General features: G+C 32.8%; 1 protein-coding gene across 5 annotated transcripts in view; it reads left to right on the top strand.

The window, feature by feature from the left end:
- The window catches only part of LOC125055768 (formin-binding protein 1-like), a 56,863-nt gene extending 34,505 nt beyond the window's left edge, over positions 1-22,358 (top strand). Inside the window, exons 5-16 of one of the 5 annotated variants that reach the window (XM_047658349.1) lie at positions 1,855-2,006; positions 7,493-7,649; positions 8,436-8,573; positions 9,895-10,098; positions 12,155-12,181; positions 12,556-12,567; positions 12,816-12,914; positions 13,157-13,250; positions 13,700-13,853; positions 18,721-19,001; positions 19,958-20,133; positions 20,856-22,358. In XM_047658349.1, the coding sequence (XP_047514305.1) occupies positions 1,855-2,006; positions 7,493-7,649; positions 8,436-8,573; positions 9,895-10,098; positions 12,155-12,181; positions 12,556-12,567; positions 12,816-12,914; positions 13,157-13,250; positions 13,700-13,853; positions 18,721-19,001; positions 19,958-20,130 (1,491 nt within the window). In that variant the 3' untranslated portion in view covers positions 20,131-20,133; positions 20,856-22,358. Of the gene's footprint in view, positions 1-1,854; positions 2,007-7,492; positions 7,650-8,435; positions 8,574-9,894; positions 10,099-12,151; positions 12,182-12,555; positions 12,568-12,815; positions 12,915-13,156; positions 13,251-13,699; positions 13,854-18,720; positions 19,002-19,957; positions 20,134-20,855 lie in introns of all 5 variants that reach the window. The other 4 variants (XM_047658348.1, XM_047658351.1, XM_047658350.1 and 1 more) reach the window with 4 other exon arrangements.
- Positions 22,359-23,311: the final 953 nt, after the last annotated feature.

Genomic DNA, 23,311 nt, shown 5'->3' with positions numbered 1-23,311 from the left:
GGTTAAAGAAGACATCAATATTGATGAATGGCATTCATTTTTCGTATGAAAAAATAATAATAAATTGGTACTACAATCCCTTTAGATTGCAGTCTTTATGATCATTTTTTTAAATAGACAATTAGGCGTAAGTGAGTATGTGAGACCCTGAGACGCTTCGTCAATAATTACGGGGAAGGCGCTACAATCCCTTTATGGGTCTTTAGATTGCAGTCTCTATGATCATTTTTTAATAGACAATTAGACGTATGTGTGTATATGTGAGCCTGAGACGCGTCGTCAATAATTACCGGGAAATATGACGGGCGTCAAAGCGTGACACTTTTAGTATAAATCCGACAAAAGGTCTTACTTTAACGTTATCTTAATTAATTGGTTTGACTAAAGAATAGAGACAGCCACACCAGGCTGTCTCTTTTTGTCAAATTGTATTAGCCCTTTATGAAAAGAAACTAAACTAACATCTTTAACGTGACTTAATTTTTTATGATAAAAGGCAAAAAAAAAGAAAAAAGGCAAAGAAAAAAGGAGGAAAAGTTCCGTCCGTATCCGTAATTCAGTAGTTTTAATTTTACAACAGTCAAGAAACCGATCTTAAAGCTTGCGATATAAAGTATTTGCCAAACATTCGTGCGTAGGAAGTATTAAATTGTCGTTTTCAACCTAAATGCCCCAAAAACAGACTATAAAGTATAATAATGGGTATGGTAACATTCCTTTCTGGCAATTTGCTTACTAAAACGCGAATTGGAAATCTGTGGTTCGCTCTAATTACGACAGTAAGAAACCGAACATTCAGTATTCGACCTTGGCATTCATTGTTTATTAGGAATTCGCTAATAGTCATCGCGCATGCTTCATTAATTAAAACCTAAAACTAGATGATGTAATAATTATAACATGGGATAAATAAAACATGGGATTTTACCTAAAACTAGCAGTCACAAGGTTATAGAAGGGGCATAAATAGTTGAAATTCCTTATTATTGCGTATTATTTTTCCGATTGTGTTTCTATATTTATTTAATATTTATTATGTAGTCTTGGTATGACTTTGAGGTTTCATAAACTAACACAGACACAGTGCACGATCATAACAACTTTCAGCTACATTCTCAAATACATGCGCATACTCACCTATTCACACACTCACTCATTCACTTCATTCGTAACACTAAATTTATAACTATTATTAGTATTTTTTCTTTTTTATTATCATCTTGGTTTTTCAACTAATTTTAACATGTACCACGAAATAATTTTTATTTTATTTTATTTTTTTAAAGACAATTCACACCAATTGACCTAGTCCCATGCTAATAATTGTTTTCTAGTTACCCACAACACAGGGCCCCCCTAGTGTGGGGACTAGCGATTTATGATTTCTGTCACAAACCTTTCTGTCATTAATAAAGTTTTTATTATTATTATATATCTCTGCTCTGGCTTAAGGTAAGAATTAAAAGCCTTATAGATTAATGGATCATACTTAAATAATTTGTACTACCTAATTTGTTTTTTACAAAATAGAAAGGCAAACGAGTCTACGGGACAGACATAAAACTGGACCGCTGTCACTCATTTTAGTGGGACGGAGCAGAACGCTATATTTTTAAATAATTGGGGGTCGTATCTCCTAGGGAAGACCTCCACCGGGAGCCGATTCCAATGTTTGCTAGTTTGTAAAAGAAATGTATGTAATGTATCTATGCAGCGGTCCATGGAATATTTCCAGTTATCCAGGTTAATAGACTAGAATTTCGGGAATGTATGAGATTTGATGGAGGCATTTCCAACTGTATTTTTTTTTTCCTATATAATAAAACATTAATCCAATAAATCTGAAAATTTCAGCAACACTTGAACGAGGGTGCGAAACAAATGGCGGTGTTGAGCACAGCGGCGGGTGCATTGGAGCGTGCGAGGCGGGCGTACGAGCGAGCGGCGAGAGAGTCGGAGCGGGCACTTGAGGCCTTCCAACGGGCAGACGCGGACTTTAATCTCAGGTCAATATTTTCTATTTTATACCAGCATCCTGCATATTTTTTAATTTTATTTCAGGTCTTTTAATTAAAATTCTGTTTGTACAAGGTAATGGTAATATTTTCTGTAGCTCAACTGGTTTATGGGATTCGAAATGTTGTGTTCTAACTTTAATAATATACAAAATATATTTCCGTTAAAAAATTCAAATTGATACTTACACTGACGGATCATTGTATATGTACCTAAATGTAAATTTGACCGGAATTCGACACATTAATATTAACCATCCAATTAGATTAATTGTACAACAATGAATTTTACATTTGTGCTTCCACCAAATGTGAAATTCAGGATTGTAATCGCTAAGAATATACAGCTTATTTTTAATCACCGATTTAAGTTATTAAACGTGTATACTGAGTAATTTTCGCTTTAAAAAGATCGGGAAACCAGAAATCGGAAATCGCCGTAGGTCTGGTCTTTGCTTGAAATCTTGGTCCGAATTTATAGGTCAAAATACAATTCTAACTCCAATAAATTTGAATATTCAGATGATATTTAGTGCTATATCCGTCCCGCCAGTGTTAATTGTTTGAATACGTTACAGTACAAGGTCACGTAATACGAATAATATATATTCTTTATGAACTAATATTATAAAGAGGAATGGTTTGATTTTTTGTTTGTTTGAAATGAATAGGCTCCGAAACTACTGGACCGATTTCAAAAATTCTTTCAGCGTTGGCAAGCTACACTATTCCCGAGTGACATAGGCTGTTTCATTATCAAAAAAATTAGGGATGCTTACTAAAACTTGAATAATCTATCTAACCCAAGGTGTAAAAAAATAAACAAAATCTTCCTTCAATCGTGTGCGCTGCGAAAACTATTCATGATAGAACAAAATGATGTATGTATTAAAATTTTTCAGGACACATCACTATCTATAAAAAATGTCGCGACAGCATGTCTCTATCTTTTATAGTTACGTCACAATAAGCATCCTTTTATTAATTTTTTTTTATTAAACCACCGCTAGAAAAGGCTCTATATTCGTACCTAGGTATTGATCCTTATCAAAATAATTACCAACGTTTCACATAAGCTACAATTTAATGGCATAACCACCAAAAACGCATGGTGGATTGGTGTTCTCCTGCCGTTTCTCTTGAATAGTTTACTATTATGTAATATAACAAAAATCTTAGCAACAGCAACGCTTGGCCGAGTCTACTAGTTAACTACCTAGTATACTTCTTAAAATTATCTCTGTCATACCTATAGAAATAATAAATTTTAATATCCCAAATAGGAACCCAAGTCAGGTCTTAAACCTTTCCTTCCACTTTTCCGACGAAGTGTACTCGGTGCGAACTTGTTTATACCGCCTCTGTAGACAGCGAATGAATATAAGATACCGATAGGTATATCTTATCCTTGTCGCAGTATCATCGTACCCTTCTTAACTTACAAAATTAATTAGTACCCATTATATTTTCATGTTGTCTAAACTGTCAATGTTAATTGTGTAAAGTTGGTAACCCTCTTTTGTTCTGATGTCTCTACTGTGTAAAGTTTGTTTATAATAGATTTTTATTGTTTTTCAATCTAAAACATCAACAATAACTAAGCTTGATTTCTTTTTCACGTTTCATATTTAAGTTTATCTTATTAGGAAGATTTTTATATGTAACTAGCTGACCGGGCAAACGTCGTTTTGCCATGTATATCATTTGTAATAAAAAATAGGGGTTGATCGTATAGGGGTGAAAATTAGGCGTTATATGTATGTTTTAATGCTGTATCATAAAAAAATAAAAACAAAAAAAATATCTAAAAATTAAAAAATAATAATTTAGTTGTGGACTACCCTTAACATTTAGGGGGATGAAAAATAGATGTTGTCCGATTCTCAGACATACCCAATATGTACACAAAATTTCATGAGAATCGGTCAAGCCGTTTCGGAGGAGTTTAACTACAAACACCGCGACACGAGAATTTTATATATTAGATTAACTCCTGTTAGCTGACACACAAATAAAAATATGTTTGGCCTAAAGTGTCTGGTGTTATTTTATACCGGGATAAAAAAGGTAGCTTTAAAGTTATCGTAGTAGTACAAAAATAGATGGCATATTTTTGTAAAGAAATACCTCACTTAGCGTGATAACTAATACCCTATACATTTACAATAACTTAACGAGATAGCTCATTGCAATGAACCTGTGTGTGTAAATATTTCTAACGGACTAACGACCCGTTAAAAGCATCACTGCGTTATATCCATATGATTGCACGAGTATGCATTAAACAGTAACCTGTCACAAAAACGCTCGTGTCATTCCAGAACAAATTCAACCGTACATTCCAGATTTTTGTAGCATAGTTTGAATGTATTTTATATTTAGAATTACGCCCTTTTCCTTTGGAATCAAGTAATCTAGTTTTCCATCGTCGACAGCTGCAATCTTGCGAATTTTCATTGTCTCACAACATAATAAACTATATTGAATGCAAATATTTTATTAATTTCCTTAATCGGTTTGACTTGATATTAAGGTATTTACTTTTCCTTTTTTTATGAGGAACCTTGAAACCTTGTAATTTTATTTGTTTAATATCTGACGTCACAACTACAGACAATAATAAATAAATAATATCATAAGTTTCGCAATAATATTACTTAATTATGAAGTATGTTCTACATGGTTGTTCAGCCGTCTTGAGGCTCTTTACGTTTATCGAAATGGTTTCCTTTTGTCTGTGTTCCGCATTTTGACTGAATTAAATCTCTTTATATTGTTTTAAACGTGTCACACTTTTAGAAACAAACTATGTATTATAATAGCAGTGACACTAAGTAATGTTTTGGCTTAATCGCGTCATTACACTAGTGAGTGAGTGTAAATTAAAACCTCTTACGCTATGAAATACATAAAAATAGTGATTTCCAGAAATCCGTTACTTTTTTTTCAGTCTACACTCCTGCTGTAGTGTAAATGCGATATAATTAATAATAATAAATACTACGATAGTGAGAATTACCATTAGCTCTGTCGTGTTAGGCGTTTTATTAAGAAGCGAAACGGTTACATTTTCTCTGTGCCTTGTGATTTCGCGGTACCCGGGGGCGAGCGCTGAACCTCAGGTGAATTAAAACAACTTTTTTACTTGTTTCATGTCTGATGCTACCACGTAGCAACAGTCATTTCGAGTGCATGATGATTTTAATGTGCATTTTGTATCTAGTCTTACAAAAGCTCTGTTTATAATTACACAGTGAAAGCCGGAAGGAATTTTGAAATGAGATATTTTTTTATGCATGTCTAATACGCGTACGATATAAGGAAAAAAATTCACAAGATTTAATTTGAATTTCGAACTTGAGGGTTTAAGGGAGCGTTCAAGTATTACGTAACGCAATTTTTGGAGATTATTGGAACCCCCCCCCCCATGAACTCGCCGTAACGTTTTTCAGTACCCAAGTACAGTACTGTACCCAAGTCTAGTAAAACGTTTCGTGACCACCTAGTGACTCTTTAGTTACTATTGTGTGGTGTAAGTAGAAAATAATATTAACAATAACGCGTAATTCAATCCCCGCCCCGCAACGTAACGCTGTACAAAAGGACCCCCCCTCTTCCAAAATTCGTTACGTAATACTTGAACGCTTCCTTCTCCATACTCCGGGATGGTATGAACTGATGAACTTTTTGATCTTTGGGACTAAACGAAACTGGCATTGTCATGTCCTTGAGCGGTATCACTTAACATCAGATGAGTTCTATAAAAAAATTTTTTTTGAAGACAATTTTTTTTTCGAGCTTTATAATATCGTTATAACTATGACTTCTTAGTCATTGAAGTCTGTATATAAAATGTGTTGTAGATGAAAACGCTTGTTATTTTAAAGACACATGAGGAATGTTTACAAATCGCAGACATTCAATTGAGGCGAAACCGGCGTTCGCAAATCTAGGCCGACATACGATACAATGGGCTTAGTTTATTCACCACTCGTGAACAACCACAGGAATTTGCTGAATTTTTAATCCGCATAAAAAGGATTTTCATATTTTTAGTACGATACTATTGTGTTTAAAATTGTGTCATTTTGCTACTGTTATTGTTTTGTTTGAATGTTGTATGCTTAAAAAGTATGCAAAAAAAATATTCTAATAGAATAATATTTCATTTTTTATTATACGCTTTATTATTATGTGAAAGTAGATGTAGCCAGTGGACCATCCAATAAAAATTTTAGTTTTTTCTTAATTTAATTAAAGATATTATAATTAATGTATGTAATACATATGTGCCAAGTGAAGTAACCGGCCGTGAAGCCTTCTATAAGTTTTCTCTCAAAAAATTGAATCCAAAATGTCCGTCTATTACCTACTTTATATTAAGTACTAGCATACCGGCCAAGCGTTGCTGTGGATAAGGTTTTAGTTATATTACATAGTAGTAACCTATTCAAGGGAGACGGTAGGAGTACACCAGTCATGGGACCATGCTTTTTTGGTGGTAATGCCATTAAATTGTAGCTTATTTGAAACGTTGGTACTTTAAACACAGCGCCATCTGTTGGAATTGTGACTATCAAATAATAAAAAAATATTTTGCAATAAAATAATATTGCGGGTATAAATTGAGATGTAAACTATTCTATCTTTTAAGTTAGATCAAACTGCACACGGTGTGTAAATTTGATTGAAATCGGTTCTGTAGCTTAGGCGTCCATAGCGGACAAACAACGGGACACGTAATTTATATATATTAAGATTTGAGATTTATATCGTAAAAATAGTGTTTGCTTCACCCTGAGATCGTGCATTCGAACCACGGCTGAGCAACAATGAATTTCTCATTCTAAGTCCGCATATAAAGTTTGCTCGTAAAGGGAAGAAACACATCGTCAGGAAAGGCATGCCTTAAATCCAAAAGTTGAAGTCGTGTGTATAGGCTGATCGCCTACTTGTCTATTACGAAAAATAAATTATCACGAAACAGATACAGAAATCTAAGGTCCCTCCAAGGTTGTAGCGCCAATAGTTCAACATACTGCCCCAAATTAGTTACGAAACTGTTTATTGAAGTGAAACTTCTTTAGAATCGTTGTGATTTCAAACCGGATGCAACGGAAAAAGCGACAGTAAAAAGAGACAGACACATAAATTAATAGGATTTGGCGTGGGAGAGAGTGAGATAGGAGGCATTATACAATGTATAAACTTTAAATTATTTCTCCCACGTTGGACTTGTGAATTTATTTCAAACTTTTATTATATTAGTTTTTACCAAATAAAGATTGATATTAAAGTTATAAATTAAAATTTAACATTAAAAAATGTTTTTTTAAGAAATGATCTTATATTTAGATAGAGAAAAAGTCTAATTTACATATTTTAATTATAAAAACTTTGTTTTTGAAGGTTTCACTTCTACCACGTGTGAATTGGACACATGATTGTTTTTTTTTATTATGAAATTATTATTACAGTCGAGCCGAGGTTGAGAAACAAAAGACTAATATGAAATTAAGAAGTCAAGCGTGCGAAGATGCGAAACAGGAATACATGGATCAACTAAAAAAGACTAACGAGGCACAGAGACAACACTATGAACAGAGGCTGCCTCATGTCTTCAAACAATTACAGGTAAATAAAAATAATATCAGCGTATTAGTTAGGCCTGGTTCATATTATTAAATTCATATAAGTTGGGGCAATATAACAAGAATTGTTGTTAACACGTAGGTCCTAGGTATAATTTCAGGTAAACAAAGGTTTCTATTAAGAACGGAGATCGCTACTACTGGAAATTTTGTCCTTCCCACGTGCTTATCCCATAATATTTATGTTAACGTAAAATTGTAAACACCGTTAGATTGTAATCTATCTCGCGAGATTATAAACTGTCGAAAGATTGTGAACCTCAGCGTACTGCTTACAATTTAACGTATTATTATTCGGTAGATTGTACTACACTAACTTAGTTATCATTCAAACTTCTTTGGTCAATTACAGATTAATTTTACTTCCCAACAATTTCATATAACTACCGAATAATAATACCTTAAATTGTAAGCAGTTCGTTGAGGTTCACAATCTTTCGACAGTTTACAATCTCGCGAGATATATTACAATCTAACGGTGTTTACAATTTTACGGTGACATTTATAAACTTTCCTAAACAAACTAAACGATGTATTAATTGTATAAATATGGTTTTATTTTTAAATATGTGTTTTGCGTCTTTGAACTTCACTTGTCGATGGGCGTTGATTAACTGAAAAAGTTCCATTTTTAAAATAACGTTAAGTACTGGCGCCGAGCTTTGGCGCGCTGCCAACTAGGTCGTGTGGAAAGCCAGAAATTGTAAAACTATTTTTGTATACAAACTGGCTCGAAACACGGCTCTACAGAAACAACCCTTTGTTCCAGGACCTAGACGAGAAAAGAATAAAGCAAATCAAGAATTTCATGTTGAGTTCTGTTGATGTTGAAAGGAAGGTATTTCCCATAATAATGCAATGTTTAGAAGAAATGGAACACGCTGCAAACAGTATTAATGAGAAAGAGGTGAGTTTTTATGTAAGTTTTAATTAAAATTACGTGGAGAATAGACAGCAAATTTAGTAGATTTCATTATGTTTCATTAAAAAGTCATAAAATCTACAAATAATATATGACTAAAATTATCTTAGGCTAAAATCCTAACCGTTAGGAAAGCCTTATAAGAAGCCTTTGTGATATCGGACTAATGTTTTTTAAACTTAAATGTAACGATATCTTCCAGGCATATATACTTGATATGTATAATCTAAGAAATCTCTACTCTATGTAATGTACAAATATTTAATAGTTCCTACCGAATTACCAAATCAAAAACTACCGAATCGATTAGAAAAATTAGACATTACATTATCTCTTTAAAAACCAAAACTTAAATATTTTAAATATAAGCGGGTACCCTACTCACTTATAAATCCAAGTTCTAATTTTTTAAATTAATATATATTTTAAATAAGCACAAATTGTATATATTAAGGTATTAGCTAATATATTATCATATTACTTTTCGTACAAGGCGCAAATAATGGCTTAAGCGATTTGGAATAATCCGATAAGTTTCCAAGCCATACGAAGCCTCCAAGGCCGATTGAATGCCGCAGCAAATCTACTTTTAATCCGACGTAGGCAAGCATTAGGTTTTGTAATTCTATAAATTACTTGTTCCTTGAGTAACAAGCTATATTAGTAACACCGAACGTAGACGTTTAGTTATTAATTAGTTACTAATAAGTTATTAGTATATTAGTAATAACTTTTAATAATATTAGCTGAATACTCAGTTTTAGTAAAAATTCAAATTTCGAATTTGGAAATATTAAACCAATCGCGACAGCTGGCAAAAAAGTTTGATTCCAAATTTAAAGTTAGAATTTTCCTTCAGTGTGTCTACACTTGCCTACAAAAGCCTGAAAATGAATTTCAACCATCTGAAAACGAGGATTGATATGTAAATTCCTATTTTATATGGGATAAAGTCTCTCTTGAAAAAAATAATCACAGATCAGATTTTTAAAACATCGCTAAGTTGTAGAAAAATCAAGGAACATTTTATTAAAACCGTTTTTGTAGAAATGTTATATATGTGAATATTTTATTTAAAAAAAATAGTTAAGTATATTATTATTGTAATGTAGGTCGATAATATATGATGGACCGAAAATTTTTAATCAATTTATGTTCCATTGTCACATTAATTTTTGTTTTTAATTTTTAATTAAATAAATAATAATAAACAATTTGTGTTTATTTTTTATATTGTCACACTTAGATGTGTTTAAAACATATAAATTATCCTCCGACTAAGCTTATAATTGACAAACAATTCCAGGACACACAGCTAGTAATAGAAAGGTACAAATCTGGCTTCCTACCGCCCGAAGACTACCGTTTCGAAGCGGCAAGTGGTGCTGATGCAACGGACTCTGCGCCGGCGCATCCCACGCACAATCACCTCACGGCTGCGCGGGGCACTGTATCTGGCAACCGGATTAAGAAACGAGGAGGCCTACTCTCTATATTCAGCTCCAATAAGGTGAGGGGGGTTTTGATTGTCAAAGTTAATATATTTTTCAGGGCAATGTGTAGGATATCACTTAATATCTGGTGAGACTCCTTGTTGGACCCCTGTTCAAAGAAAATGGGAACGCTTCAAATGCGTAATTTAAAATAGTCAATTGTTTTCCAATTTTTTTTAAATTCTGTTTACTCATGTCGTTTAGATTTATAAAAAAAAAATCTACTCTAACAATATGATTTTTTATGCTTACGGTTATGGGTTCTCTTGAAAATGACTATTATTTAAATTAATGCTTGCCTAGAATAATATATCAAGTAGCTTAATTAAAATGTATTAATTCTTATACAAATCTTTCACCAATGAGGAGTAAAGGAAACGATCTATATACGCTCTACGCCTCAGATAAAATAGAGGTCACCGTGCTTTGTTGAGAAAACAGCAAGTCTGATTATTATATTAATTAATTATTTATATGCTTACGAAACAATAAAGACGATGAGGAATTGAAATATTAAAATATATTTTGTATTGGCTTTTATTATAATTGGAAAAATTCAGTACTTAGTAAAGTATAATTTAGTTTACAGTGTTTCTAACTGTAAGAAAATTAATTCTTCAATTTTATGACATACAATGCAATAAAAATAACGCGTTGCCAAATAGGTCATGCAGTACTTAACATAAAATACAGTCGTGTTGAAATACATGGCAGTGTCATACAAATTAAAATCGGCCTAGAGCTTCAAAAGAGCATAAACACTAATGCATTTCACAGTTCGTTCTATCCGATCTTGGTCTGGTCGAATATTCTTCGTATATAATTTGGTTTCCGCCGGAACTTGACGGATAATATGAATTGTTTTTCATTTAATTATATTTTACCAGACCGAGATTGGAGCGCGAAGGGACTGAATTCCAATATACTGTGGATTGAGAATGTGTTTCTGAAGCCTCTGAATTTGAGCCCTGTAAATTATTGTTTGTTTTATTTAAGTGACACGAGTGTATGAAATATGAGTACAATTACAGAGTACTGTGGCAAAACATTCAAGAGGTTTTATAGTGTGAATAAGGGAGTTTTGTTGATTTCTATAGGTTAGCTTGCTTTTTTATGTTCTATTAAGTTGGAGGTACTAATATGTTTTTATCTGTTACCCCTATGATCCCTACCTAACCTGGGTAAACAACATTGATATTATTGGCGGGCCGCTGGTTTGGAAAATGTAAGTTGACTTTCGGTGCGGGGACGTAAGTGGCATGAGTTTTCAACTAATTCATTTCCTATCATTTTTACTGGAGAACAGACTTAGGGTGTTAATACAAAAACATCTCGTTTTTGTTACGATAATAGATAGTTTATCACAATATGTTTGCAAGTAACATCTGGTAAATATTTCATTACACTTCTTTGTGCTTTCACACCACACATTATCCTAGGTTTACCGTGTGTATATACATTGCCAGCGTATAAGTTTGCAAGGTTTTTGTCTAAAAGTTAGTGGCGAGTTCCACATTACACCCCGCACCAAAAAGTGGTGGGAGAGTATGCGTATTTCCCCACGAAAAAAAAGGGATGGTCTTGTGGTACATGCGTAAACTGTCCCCTACCAGAATAAAATACAAAATCTAGCCAAGTTATCAGCTGAGATTAATAAGCATTTAATAAATCATTATATTTGACGTAGACATTCATATTCACTATTAAAAAAAAATACTTCTTAAACAACTGATTCAACATATACATAGATGTAGATGTTGCATTCATTTTATATAGTTGGGACATAAATTTATATGTTGGAAGATTATTTAAAATTACTAAACGCTCCCGACGTTTACGTGCTTTACGTACGCACGCGTAGTATTCACGTTAATGAATTGCCATGCATTCGCTACTTCGCCATAACTGTGCTTGTCTGTTACTCCAGTTGAACAAATACTTCACTAAAACAGTCCTCTCACCATTGTCGAATACTAAATTCATCGAACACTTTCCATGTTCTTACACTTAATGTTTTCTTTGTTTTATTTAATTTAATATTTTGCTTTTTCGCTCCCGTTTCGGCTACAGAAGATTATTGAGGCGTGCAATTCGATCAAGGTCAGTTTGTGTTGCGCTGGTTAACATTCACTATCCACTTGTTGATTAAATATCGCACTAAAGGTCACGTAGTATAACAATTACTAAATTACAAGAAAGGTTCAAAGTAAAACAAGATTTTCTATATTCTATGGATTATAATAACTATTTACGTTCCTCAGATTAAATTTACGTTGTATAAATTATGAATTGGAATATATTTCTGGAAGTTAATCAGTCAATTCATTGAATTTTCTAATTTTTTTTCTGCATGTTAAAGATTGGGTTAAATTTTTTGGAGTGAAAATTATTTTATCAATTTATTTTTTGGATGTATTTTTTATAATTTTAGCATTAAAATGTGATCTTTTCTTTTTTCGGATTCGATTGTGAAGATGGGATTTATAGTAAGCAGTGTTGGATGTTAAAGCTTGGATTTCCAGTTTTTAAGAATTCTTCTGTAGCCATTTTGTATATTTTATTACGCCTGAATTTTGTACTTTGCTTGCCTTTACTTTTATTTTGATGTACTAATGCTTGTCACTACACGAGCTAAAAATAAAAAAAAAGTATGAGTTCATTTGTTTTGATTCAATTGTTTTTTAAGAAAAGCCCCATACTGTATAGAAATATAAAATGGTTATATACATTCCAGAATAATATGTCTATGGATGGAAAGGAGGATTATTCAGACTTACCACCGAATCAGAAGAAAAAGAAGCTGCAAGCAAAAGTACTTGAGTTAAATAAACAGGTATGTTTCATTAATAATAAACCAAAAAAATATATTAATTCAAAATTAATTAAAAAAAAATTGTATTTCATTCGCATTATATAATCGATAATTTGAAAGTGTTATTATAGAACTTGGACTAAAGTTCGCACGGTACTGTTTTCATGTTTACAATTATTGGATAAGGAAATAACACAACAACTAACCAATATGACACAGAGCAAAATGTTTTTTATAAAGTTCCATACATGATGTGTTTTCAGGTCGCGCAAGAGCAAGCCGCTATGGAAGGTCTAATGAAAATGAAAGGTGTTTACGAGATAAACCCAACGCTAGGTGATCCTAGGACTGTTGAAGGTATTATTATTTTTATTATATAAAAAAATTAAGTTTAGTAATGTTTGTTTTTGATACAGATAATTATGATCTGCTAGATAAATATAGTTACTATAGTGAGTGTGCTTAATGTTTTAATTATTCTGCACGTTATAAAATATATAAAAATAGGAATTAGTCTTTATGTTTTTTATATAAGAACTAATGTTCTTTTCGTCTTTAAAAAAGTCTAGAACCGTTTTATTACCGTATAATGGTAAAGCAACAAAAAATATAAAAATAAATAAATACAGCGCACTTCAACATTGTCAGTCATACTATGTTATTTTTGTACATAAATTATTATAATGCATAATAATATAATAACAAAAACAGTGTTTTTTAAATGTGTACTCGCGTAAACTGAAGACTATCTTTTACTGTTTGTAATTGTTATAGAGTAATAATAAGTAATTTGCGAATATTTTCAGGACAACTAAACGAGTGTTGCGACAAATTGAAGAAATTAAAAGATCAGTTACGCAAATACGAAGTGCTATTGGAAGAGGCGAATAACCAAGTCTGTGCTCCGACGCTGCATCCTGTCGCAAGAACTAATGGAGCCGCACCTAATCAAGCTACAAGGTAATTTTTAATTATTAACAATTCACTTGAGGAATAGAGGCCGAAGGGGGGTTTCGAATCTACGTAACAATATTTTCTTAATAGTTCTTAATTATATTATATATTATATATATAATAGTATCAATCGCTTATACTGGGAATAAATAAGGCGCAACTGCGTTTCTCTGTGAATACAAAAGAAACAACATTTAAAGCCTATATTCTAGGTTTTATAAAGTAAAATAATATAATGAGAAAATAAAAACATCTTACATAGGCATACGGTCTTTCTGCGACCGAACTGCGTGTCTTTTGACTTCAGACGCACAAACTATCGTATCTTTGTATCTTCCTCTCGATCTGCTCGCCGCCCACCCCCTGTTCACCTTCCTTCTCTCTACACTGCCTTTTCCCACCGCTTCTACTGTTACCTCGGCCCTTTTATTTACAACAAACTAAATCGCAAGCTGAATATTCACTTACTCTTATCCTTCAGTTGTAAAAAGAAGGTCACTGCCTACATACAAGGTCTCAACTATGATGAGACTGAAAACTTAATCCAACCAATGGTCTAACTTACAATTTATAGCTTATTTTTGATTTACTATTTATTTTTATACTTATTTATGTACTGTTATCTATTTATCTAAGTACTAATATATATATATTTATCTAAGTACTAATATATATATATATATATATAATATATATAATAATTAGCACGGATGTTATATCGGCGCGATTGCACACCTACATATTTTAATTAGGTACCTCTTTTCTCCATGTTACATCTGTAAAATGTCCTTATTAATAATTTACTCTTGTTACTGGTTACTTTTTACACCATGTGGGGAGAGGCTGGTGGTCTGAGATACAAGCCCTGCTTAGTTCAGTCACCAGTCTCTCACAATCTTATAATGTTTCCTTGCGACAATATATCTGTTTCTTAATATTTAGTAAATATCAATGTAGGATTGTGGAGAAAAATAAAGATTTTTTTTTTTTTTTTTTTTGTAATGACTGTGAGACCGGTTTAAGACAAGTTCCAGAGTTGCGTAGATTGGTTACTGAGCTCCAACAAGAGGTCGAGGTTCTGAAGACCACTCAACCGTCCATTGTCAACTTGGATACTGTTATAAATGAAATAGAGGAGAGAAAGAAGCGCAGTTGCAATGTTATTGTGTTTGGTATACCGGAATTAAAATCATGTTCTTCAGAGGAAAGAAAGGATTACGACAAAGCTAAGGTAGCTGACGCCTTCAATCCATTACCAATCCCTGACCCCAAGATAGTGCATGTGTTTCGCTTAGGTGAACCGGCAGTCGTTAACCCCTCACAGCCACGTCCGATAAAAGTCGTCTTCGAGAATAAACGCGTCGCTACCGATATTTTAAAAAACAAGAGTAAAATTGGTAAACCCGTTAGAGTTTATTCAGATATGACCCCGTACCAAAGAGATCAGCTAAAAGGTCTGCGTGACGAACTTGCCCTAAGGATCGAAAAGGGTGAAAAAGATCTCACTATAAAATATGTTAACAACATACCAAAAATTACAACAATTACAAAAAACTAGCTTTACCTCATATAACCGAACTTAATATTTTCTACACTAACTTAGCATCCATAACGGCAAAATTCGATCTTTTTCTTATTGAAGTTCAAACGCACAAACCTTCTTTGATAATGATAACTGAAACTCATTTACACAGTAAATTGACTGATAGTCTAATTAATATACCTCATTATACCCTATATAGACTAGATAGAGCGAATAGACCCGGAGGTGGAGTTCTGATATATGCCGCATATGAAACGAATAACATAAAGATTTATACCAAAGTAAATAAAAACTACCACGATCCACGTGTTGAGGCTCTATGGCTAGATGTCGAATATAAAGGAACAAAAATTCTGTTAGCTTGTGTGTACCGCCCTCCATCCTGCACTATGCAAGAATCCGACCAAGTCCTTTTTGATACAATCGATAAAGCGTCCTTTGAGAACACGGTACTTATAATAGGTGATTTCGATTTACCACACTAAAAATGGCCTCTTAACCAAGAAAAAAAACTAGACAAAGTAAGTGAATCTTTCTTTAATATGTTCTCTAACAGCAATTTAAATCAATTCGTAAACCAAATCACAAGAAAAAGAAACAACGAGGAGTCAACGTTAGACCTTGTACTTTGCAATGACGATACTCTTATAAGTGAGGTACGTTATTATCCTCCAGTTGGAAGAAGTGACCATTTGGTACTCACGGTCTCTCTACAAATTATTGGTACTGAAGTTAAGTCTAAAAAAGAGACCCAATATGATTTCTATAAAGCTGATTATATTAGTATAAATAACCAACTTGATTCATTGATTATTCAAGGGTGCTCATCAGATGATCTGTGGATCAACTTTAAAGATCAAATCCAACACGCAATTAAAAAATCTATACCTCTTAAAACTAAAAGCAAGAATAAAAACCTACAAAAGCCGTGGATAAATCACGAAATATTACATCTAACTAAGAAGAAAAAAGAACTATGGCGTTTATACAGAATAGCCAGGACTGATAGCATGTACAAAAGATACAGATATATAAATAATTTGATAATTAAACTTACAAGAAAACGACGAAGTGAATTTGAATCAAATGTCATTGATACCTCCTCAAAATCTTTTTATGCATACATTAGAAAACAATTCAGCTCTAAAACAGGAATTCCATCGGTTTTAAAAAATGAGGTAGATGAACTTGTTGTTGAGCCATCAATGATAGCGGAAATGTTTGCTGATAACTTTGAGTTAAATTACTCCCCAGAACCTGATGGACCAATACCGAACATCAAACTTTCCAGGACTGAAGCTTCCTTTGATGCTTTCTCGATTACGAGTGAAATGGTTTTAAAATCCCTAGATACATTTGACGACACAACAGCGTCAGGATCAGACGGCATTCCATCCATACTATTAAAAAAATGTGGCAAATCACTCGCAGATAACATAGCCAAAATTATGAATACATCGCTAAACACAGGCCTTGTACCGTCCGATTGGAAATCTGCTGTTGTTGTGCCAATATTTAAGAAAGGTAACAAATTATCAGCCTCCAACTATCGACCTATAAGTCTTACGTGTATATTATCCAAATGTATGGAGAAGATTATAGCTGAGCAATTAAGGAAATTCCTTTTCGATGAAAATATAATACCCTGCGAACAGCATGGATTTGTACCAGGACGATCTGTCGCAACTAACCTTCTCATGTGCCTGAATCAATGGGTAAGAAGTTTCGACCGGGGTGATCCTATAGATATAATCTACCTAGATTTTGAAAAAGCTCTTGACCGTGTCCCAGTTCGCCGACTTTTATGCAAGTTAGAGCACTTAGGGATCCGAGGAAAAATATTAGCTTGGATTACGAATTACCTTACGGAAAGATGTTTTCGAGTTCGCATTGGAGATGTACTGTCCTTGCCTCGACAAGTACTAAGTGGCGTTCCTCAAGGATCAGTACTTGGCCCTTTACTTTTTATTCTTTACATGACCGATCTGAAGAAATCACTACAGATTTCACATTCGATCTTTGCCGACGACATAAAATTTTTTGGAAATCCACTCTCCCAATCTCAAGCAATACAGGGTGGTTTGGATGATATTTTTGATTGGACCAAGCAGTGGCTGCTGTCGCTAAATGTTAATAAGTGCACAATATTGCACATAGGAAAGAAAAATCCGCACATTACTTATCGCCTAGGTCAACAGCAGTTAATTCCAGTATTCAAGCAAAAAGACTTGGGTGTTATCATCAGTTGTGATTTGAAGTGGGAATGTCACATTATGAATATAGTGAAAAAGGCTAATTCCATGCTCTATTTAGTGAGAAAATCATTCAAATGCCTGTCACCAAGAACACTCTTAAAGATATATAAATGTTACATTAGACCACTATTAGAGTATGCCTACAGCATTTGGGATCCTTATTTCATAAAAGATATTAGGTTGCTTGAAAGGGTTCAAAGAAAAGCCACGAAAATGATCAGGTCATTCAGGAAGAAATCTTATAATGAGCGTCTGAAAGCACTTGACCTTACTGATTTAGGAAGTAGGAGATTACGAGGAAATCTCATTGAAACCTATAAAATCCTCACTGGCCACTATAATGTTCCAGGAATTGAGAAGCTCTTCATTTTAAGTGAAAATACGCATTTGAGGGGTAGTTCTTTAAAACTTAAGACCACTCAACACAACACAAATTCCCTAAAGAACTTTCTCCCAAACCGTGTAGTGGCCGACTGGAATAGGCTTCCGGAAAGTGTGATCAGTGCACCATCTGTGAACACCTTTAAAAATAGACTGGATAAGTTTCTCCAAAACCCATAATACACGCGCATCAGCTTGTTAAAGGCTGCCAGTGTGTTAATTAAATAATAATAATAATAATAATAATAGTAGTATTGTCTTTGATTAACATAACCCTTATTACACATTTAAAGAAAAACGCTTTTTACCGGATTAAAGTTATGTATTATTATAAATTTATAAATTTACATCTTACATAGTGTCGAGTGACATAAATTAAACATCGTCGATCAGACGGCAAAGACAACATTACAAAAGAGTTTATATAAAATACAATATAGACAAGAGTTTGTATAGGAAATGTTTTCCTTACATATATAATTATAGTTCTTAATGGTTAATAATAGAAAGAAAATATTGTATGTAGAAGGTATATAATACTTAAGATTTTCCAATGGAACAGCTGATGCATGAAAAATAAAGGAGATCAATTTTTTTATTGGAAGTATATAGTTGTATATACTCTTGTCTACGACTTCTCATATATTATAGTCTACGTGTGAATTAAAATATAATTTATGCTCTATCATTACAGTATCGGGTCAAACAGTGAATCTCTATCGCGGTCCGCGTCCGAGTCGTCCGTCAGTACAGGGGGCTGCGCGGGGGCAGGCAACGCGGGGGGAAGTAGGGCGGCAGGAGGATCCCCTGAGTCCGGTCTTGGGGGGGAACTGGCGGCTGCACACGCGGAACACACGGATAACCACGAACACGACGAAAACGACGAGCACTGTGATCATGAATCAGACTTTGATTATTATTATGAGCCAGATTTGCAGCCGCTGGGCTATTGTAAGGCCTTGTATGCGTTTGAAGGTAAGACTTTACAGTATCTCAAATATTAGCGGCCTTTAAACAAGGATTAATGTTAGGACAGCAATAACAGCCTGGTGAAATAACTGTTTTTAGTTAATAATAATATTTTTATTTTAAGAAAAAATATAATTAATATACAGCTCTAACATCAGATTTAGGAAAAAATTGTTGCCGTGTTTACTACTCTTTTGGTATGAAAATTACAACGTTACCATGATCCCAAGCATGGTACTAACTTTAATCTAAGGCCATGAGATAAATTGTATGTTAACTGTATAACAATTTTTACTAAAAGATAAAACTATTAATCTTAATATATATAAATAACGTGTCACGTTGTTTGTCCGCGATGGACTTCTAAACTACTTAACTGATTTTAAATTAAATTTGCACACTGTGTGCAGTTTGATCCAACTTAAAAGATAGGATACATCTTAATTTGTATCCGCCATATTATTTTATTGCAAATTATTTGTTTATTATTTGAGTCACAGTTCTAACAGATAGCGCTGTGTTGAAAGTACCAACGTTTCACATAAGCTACAATTTAATGGCATAACCACCAATAAAGCATGGTAATCCCCATGACTGGTGTTCTTCTACCGCTTCCGCGAATAGTTTACTACTATGTAATATAACAAAAACCTTAGCCATTGCAACGCTTGGCCGAGTCTGCTAGTTGTATATAAAATTCTAGTTCATTTTAATATTTTGTTATATAGTAATATGTCATCATTGTATACAAAATCTATATAATTTGAAATTGTTAAATAGTAGCAGTGTATACTTTAAAACAATTATAAAACATATTCCGAAAATAAAAATTTCGTTTTTATATGACAAAATATGTTCAAATTATAGAATAAAAATATACAAATGGTAACACTAAAATAATTTCAGAAACAATTGAAGACTTAGGTATATGTTATACGTCATATATTTTTAATTAATTTCAGCAAACGGGACAGGATCAACAATGCGAATGGAGTGCGGAGAGCGACTATTGGTTTTAGAGACGGACGCAGGCGACGGATGGACGCGGGTGCGACGATCACACACGCGTGAAGAGGGATTCGTACCAACCACGTATATTTCTACTACCCTATATTCGGATGCCCATGGGCACTAGCTGGTAAGCTGTCATGTGATCATGGGACTTTTTGGAAAAAATATACTAATATATATAGTATCTCATACAAATCCAATCTCTATCTGATAACAATATATTACTTGTCCGAAAATATTCTGCCAAAGAGACATGCCGAATTGAAAGAAAACAGTTGTATTATTATTAATTATTAATTAAATATCTAAAATCCTTTGTCTACACGCTTACACAATAACAGATGATTTCTTCGAACTAAACACCATTTTCTTTAGAGAGATAATTATAATTGTGTAAAGGACTTGTCATGAACATATAATTCAACTATGAGAACTTAATCATTAAAACTGCCCGTCGCCATCGGACAGTTTTATTATTTTGTATTTTCAATCGTCTAGGATCAGTATCCCAATACCCTCTTATTTTTTACGTAATTTATCATATACGATATATATATATATATATTACGGTAATGCATCAAATAATTGCACACCCTCAAACTTTATAGATTTGTTCAAATAATTTAAGCTCGGCTTCGCAAAGCAAACTTGCTTAACGAGTTGTGTCAAAAAAAATCAAATATTAATTTGCTACTATAGAGAAAGTTATTTAAAATCTTTTTCATTAAAGTATGGAATACTAATAAACATAAGTTGTTTTATTGTCATTATTCTGGTTTCTATGTAGGTATTTATTACTTTGATAATATGAAAATATAGAGTATTCTAATAAATCTCTTGCTGTTTTAGGTGGTTTACCATCGCGGCGATCGCCAGCGATGAGGTGTTGGAGCTGAATCCTTAGCGCTTTGCGCGTTGTGGCCTATACGTATATTTTTGCTATAATTTATCCATGGGCCATGAAAAATGCTCATTATGAATAATTATAAGCTGCGACCTGCTATCGCACTATATAGTTATTGTGACGTCACTATTTAGAAACAAATACGACTGGGTCAAAAATACTAGTAAATGGACTGTTAAATAGATACCTTTTTCTTTTATGAAATATCTTATTTGATATTTAAATACAGATTTTAGGTATATGATATTTAAATAATGGATTCAGTCACTACACTGAGAACGTAGTACAATTGCTATTTAGTTAGTTAAAATTTTAAATACTGAAACAAAACAAAGAGACTATTTAAATTTATATAAATGTATTTAAATATCAAATAGCGGGTATGGACTAAATTTTTATAAACATGAATTTGGGGTGCGCTTCATAGTAAATCGATTAGTTAAGCATAACAAGAAACTCATTAGTTAAGAAACATTTTATTTCAGTTAGAAGTTTTTTTTTTATCTGTTATCCGAGAAGTCTGTTGTTTATTTACTATGATTTAAGAAGTTTCATTTTAATTTATTTAGTTTTTCTTAAAAACGGACCAGGCAAAGCAAGGTAATTTTAATTTATAATATGCGTGTAAGGAAACCGTTATAACCAATTGGATTGTTTTCAATTCAATTCGACTAAGTCTAAAACATGTTGAAGCGCCAACCGAAGCACATTTTTCTTAGGCCCATGGTTTAGCGTTATTCACGCCCTTCATAATAACATTCCATGATCTTATTTATTGTGTATATTATTTGTGGCGTACATATTTGTATGTCCGTAATTAGGGTTTAAATATATTTTTGTACGCATCTTCGTTGTGCCAGCTGTTTGTTAAGGTTTTTTGTACTTATGAATTAGATTATTTGCTTGTGATTACGCCATTATCGAAATTATAGCAAAAATAAGTTGATGTATTATATTTAAACTTAAATCTTTATGGTACTCATTCACCTATGGATTTATGGTAACGTAACGCTATTTGGGCCTTGAGTAGGAAGTCTTTGAAAAAAAATTCTATCATAATTATTTTATGTAAGAAACTCCTTTTTCATATCTGTTAAGATCATATGGAATTCAATGACATTTGCAGCGGGAAAATGTATTGAAATGTCAAAAATGGATTTGATGTTTACAGCGCCTGTCAGAAAAAGGAAACTAATTCGAATTCAAATTTAAAAATGGAATGTTTTTTCGTTAGTTTTCGTGCTCTGTGTCCAGATATGTATGATATCGCGCTAATGTTAAATGAATCTTATTTAGGGTAATGCTAGCTAAAATACAATTAGCCAATGCTATTTTCTGAATTTTTGCTGTATGCAAGAAATATCAATGTATTTATATATAAAGAGATGATGGATGAATGTTTGCATTTGATTTTTATATAAAATAAAAGTATATGATGACAGATTAAATTATGTTTTATTATGATATTTTTTACTATAAAAAAAAGGGTGCGTGTACTTATGTACGCGCGTAAGAAGTTATATTTCTTTGGCATTATTAAAAATAGTTTGGCTTTGTTCCACCTCCAGTTTTTGATGTTTCACAGCGATAAGATGACAACTCTTTTTTTGTATTCAATTTAGTGCACTTACACTGATTCATCAATTGTTTTTTGTCTCTTGTCCTTATATTTGCTAGATTAAATCAGAAAAATTACATGTTTTGATTAAACAATGTGGTAATTTTTTTAATCAAAACATTACTCAATAATAATAATACATACGGATAGTTAACCTCAATTGTATTGAAGCACTTAGGAAGGTTGATGAGCACAGTTTTTTCACAAATATTAATTAGTATTGGTTTAAATATTCAATTTAAATCACTTCTGTATATAATTCAAAAAGCATTGCTAAATCTCTTTGAAAAAATAATTAAAACTCCTTTATTTGTTTAAAAGGTAAATGACAAATGTCATTATGGTCATTCAAAATTCTTGGCATACGAACTTCACGCATATTCTATTTCTTTTTACTTGTAGATAGTCTTATTCCTATCTCGCTCGCGCACGCTATAATCACACTCCTAATTTTGTGTCACAGGTGCGCGCGCATTGTAAAATTTCACTCTCATAAATTTTTCATAACGCGCCTAAAGAAGTATAACTTCAAAAATTGTCTTTGATCCTTTCCTTTTCCAGTTGTAATCAGAATTCTGTTTCAAATCTAATACGTTTTTCACATAAGGGAGTCGTACTTAGCGTACGTCTGTAATCTAATATTATCCTAAGACATTCCTTACGATGAACGAACACGAACTTACTCCAGTACAGGACCTACCTATAGTATTTTACATATGTTAACAACATCGTAGTAGCTAAATACACTTTAAGTTCATCAATTCTTAAAGAACATATATTATA

Source organism: Pieris napi, chromosome 14 (assembly GCF_905475465.1).
Source record: "Pieris napi chromosome 14, ilPieNapi1.2, whole genome shotgun sequence".
NCBI lineage: Eukaryota > Metazoa > Arthropoda > Insecta > Lepidoptera > Pieridae > Pieris > Pieris napi.
Note: the sequence above shows the minus strand (reverse complement) of the source record. Positions and strands in the feature narration are given on the sequence as shown.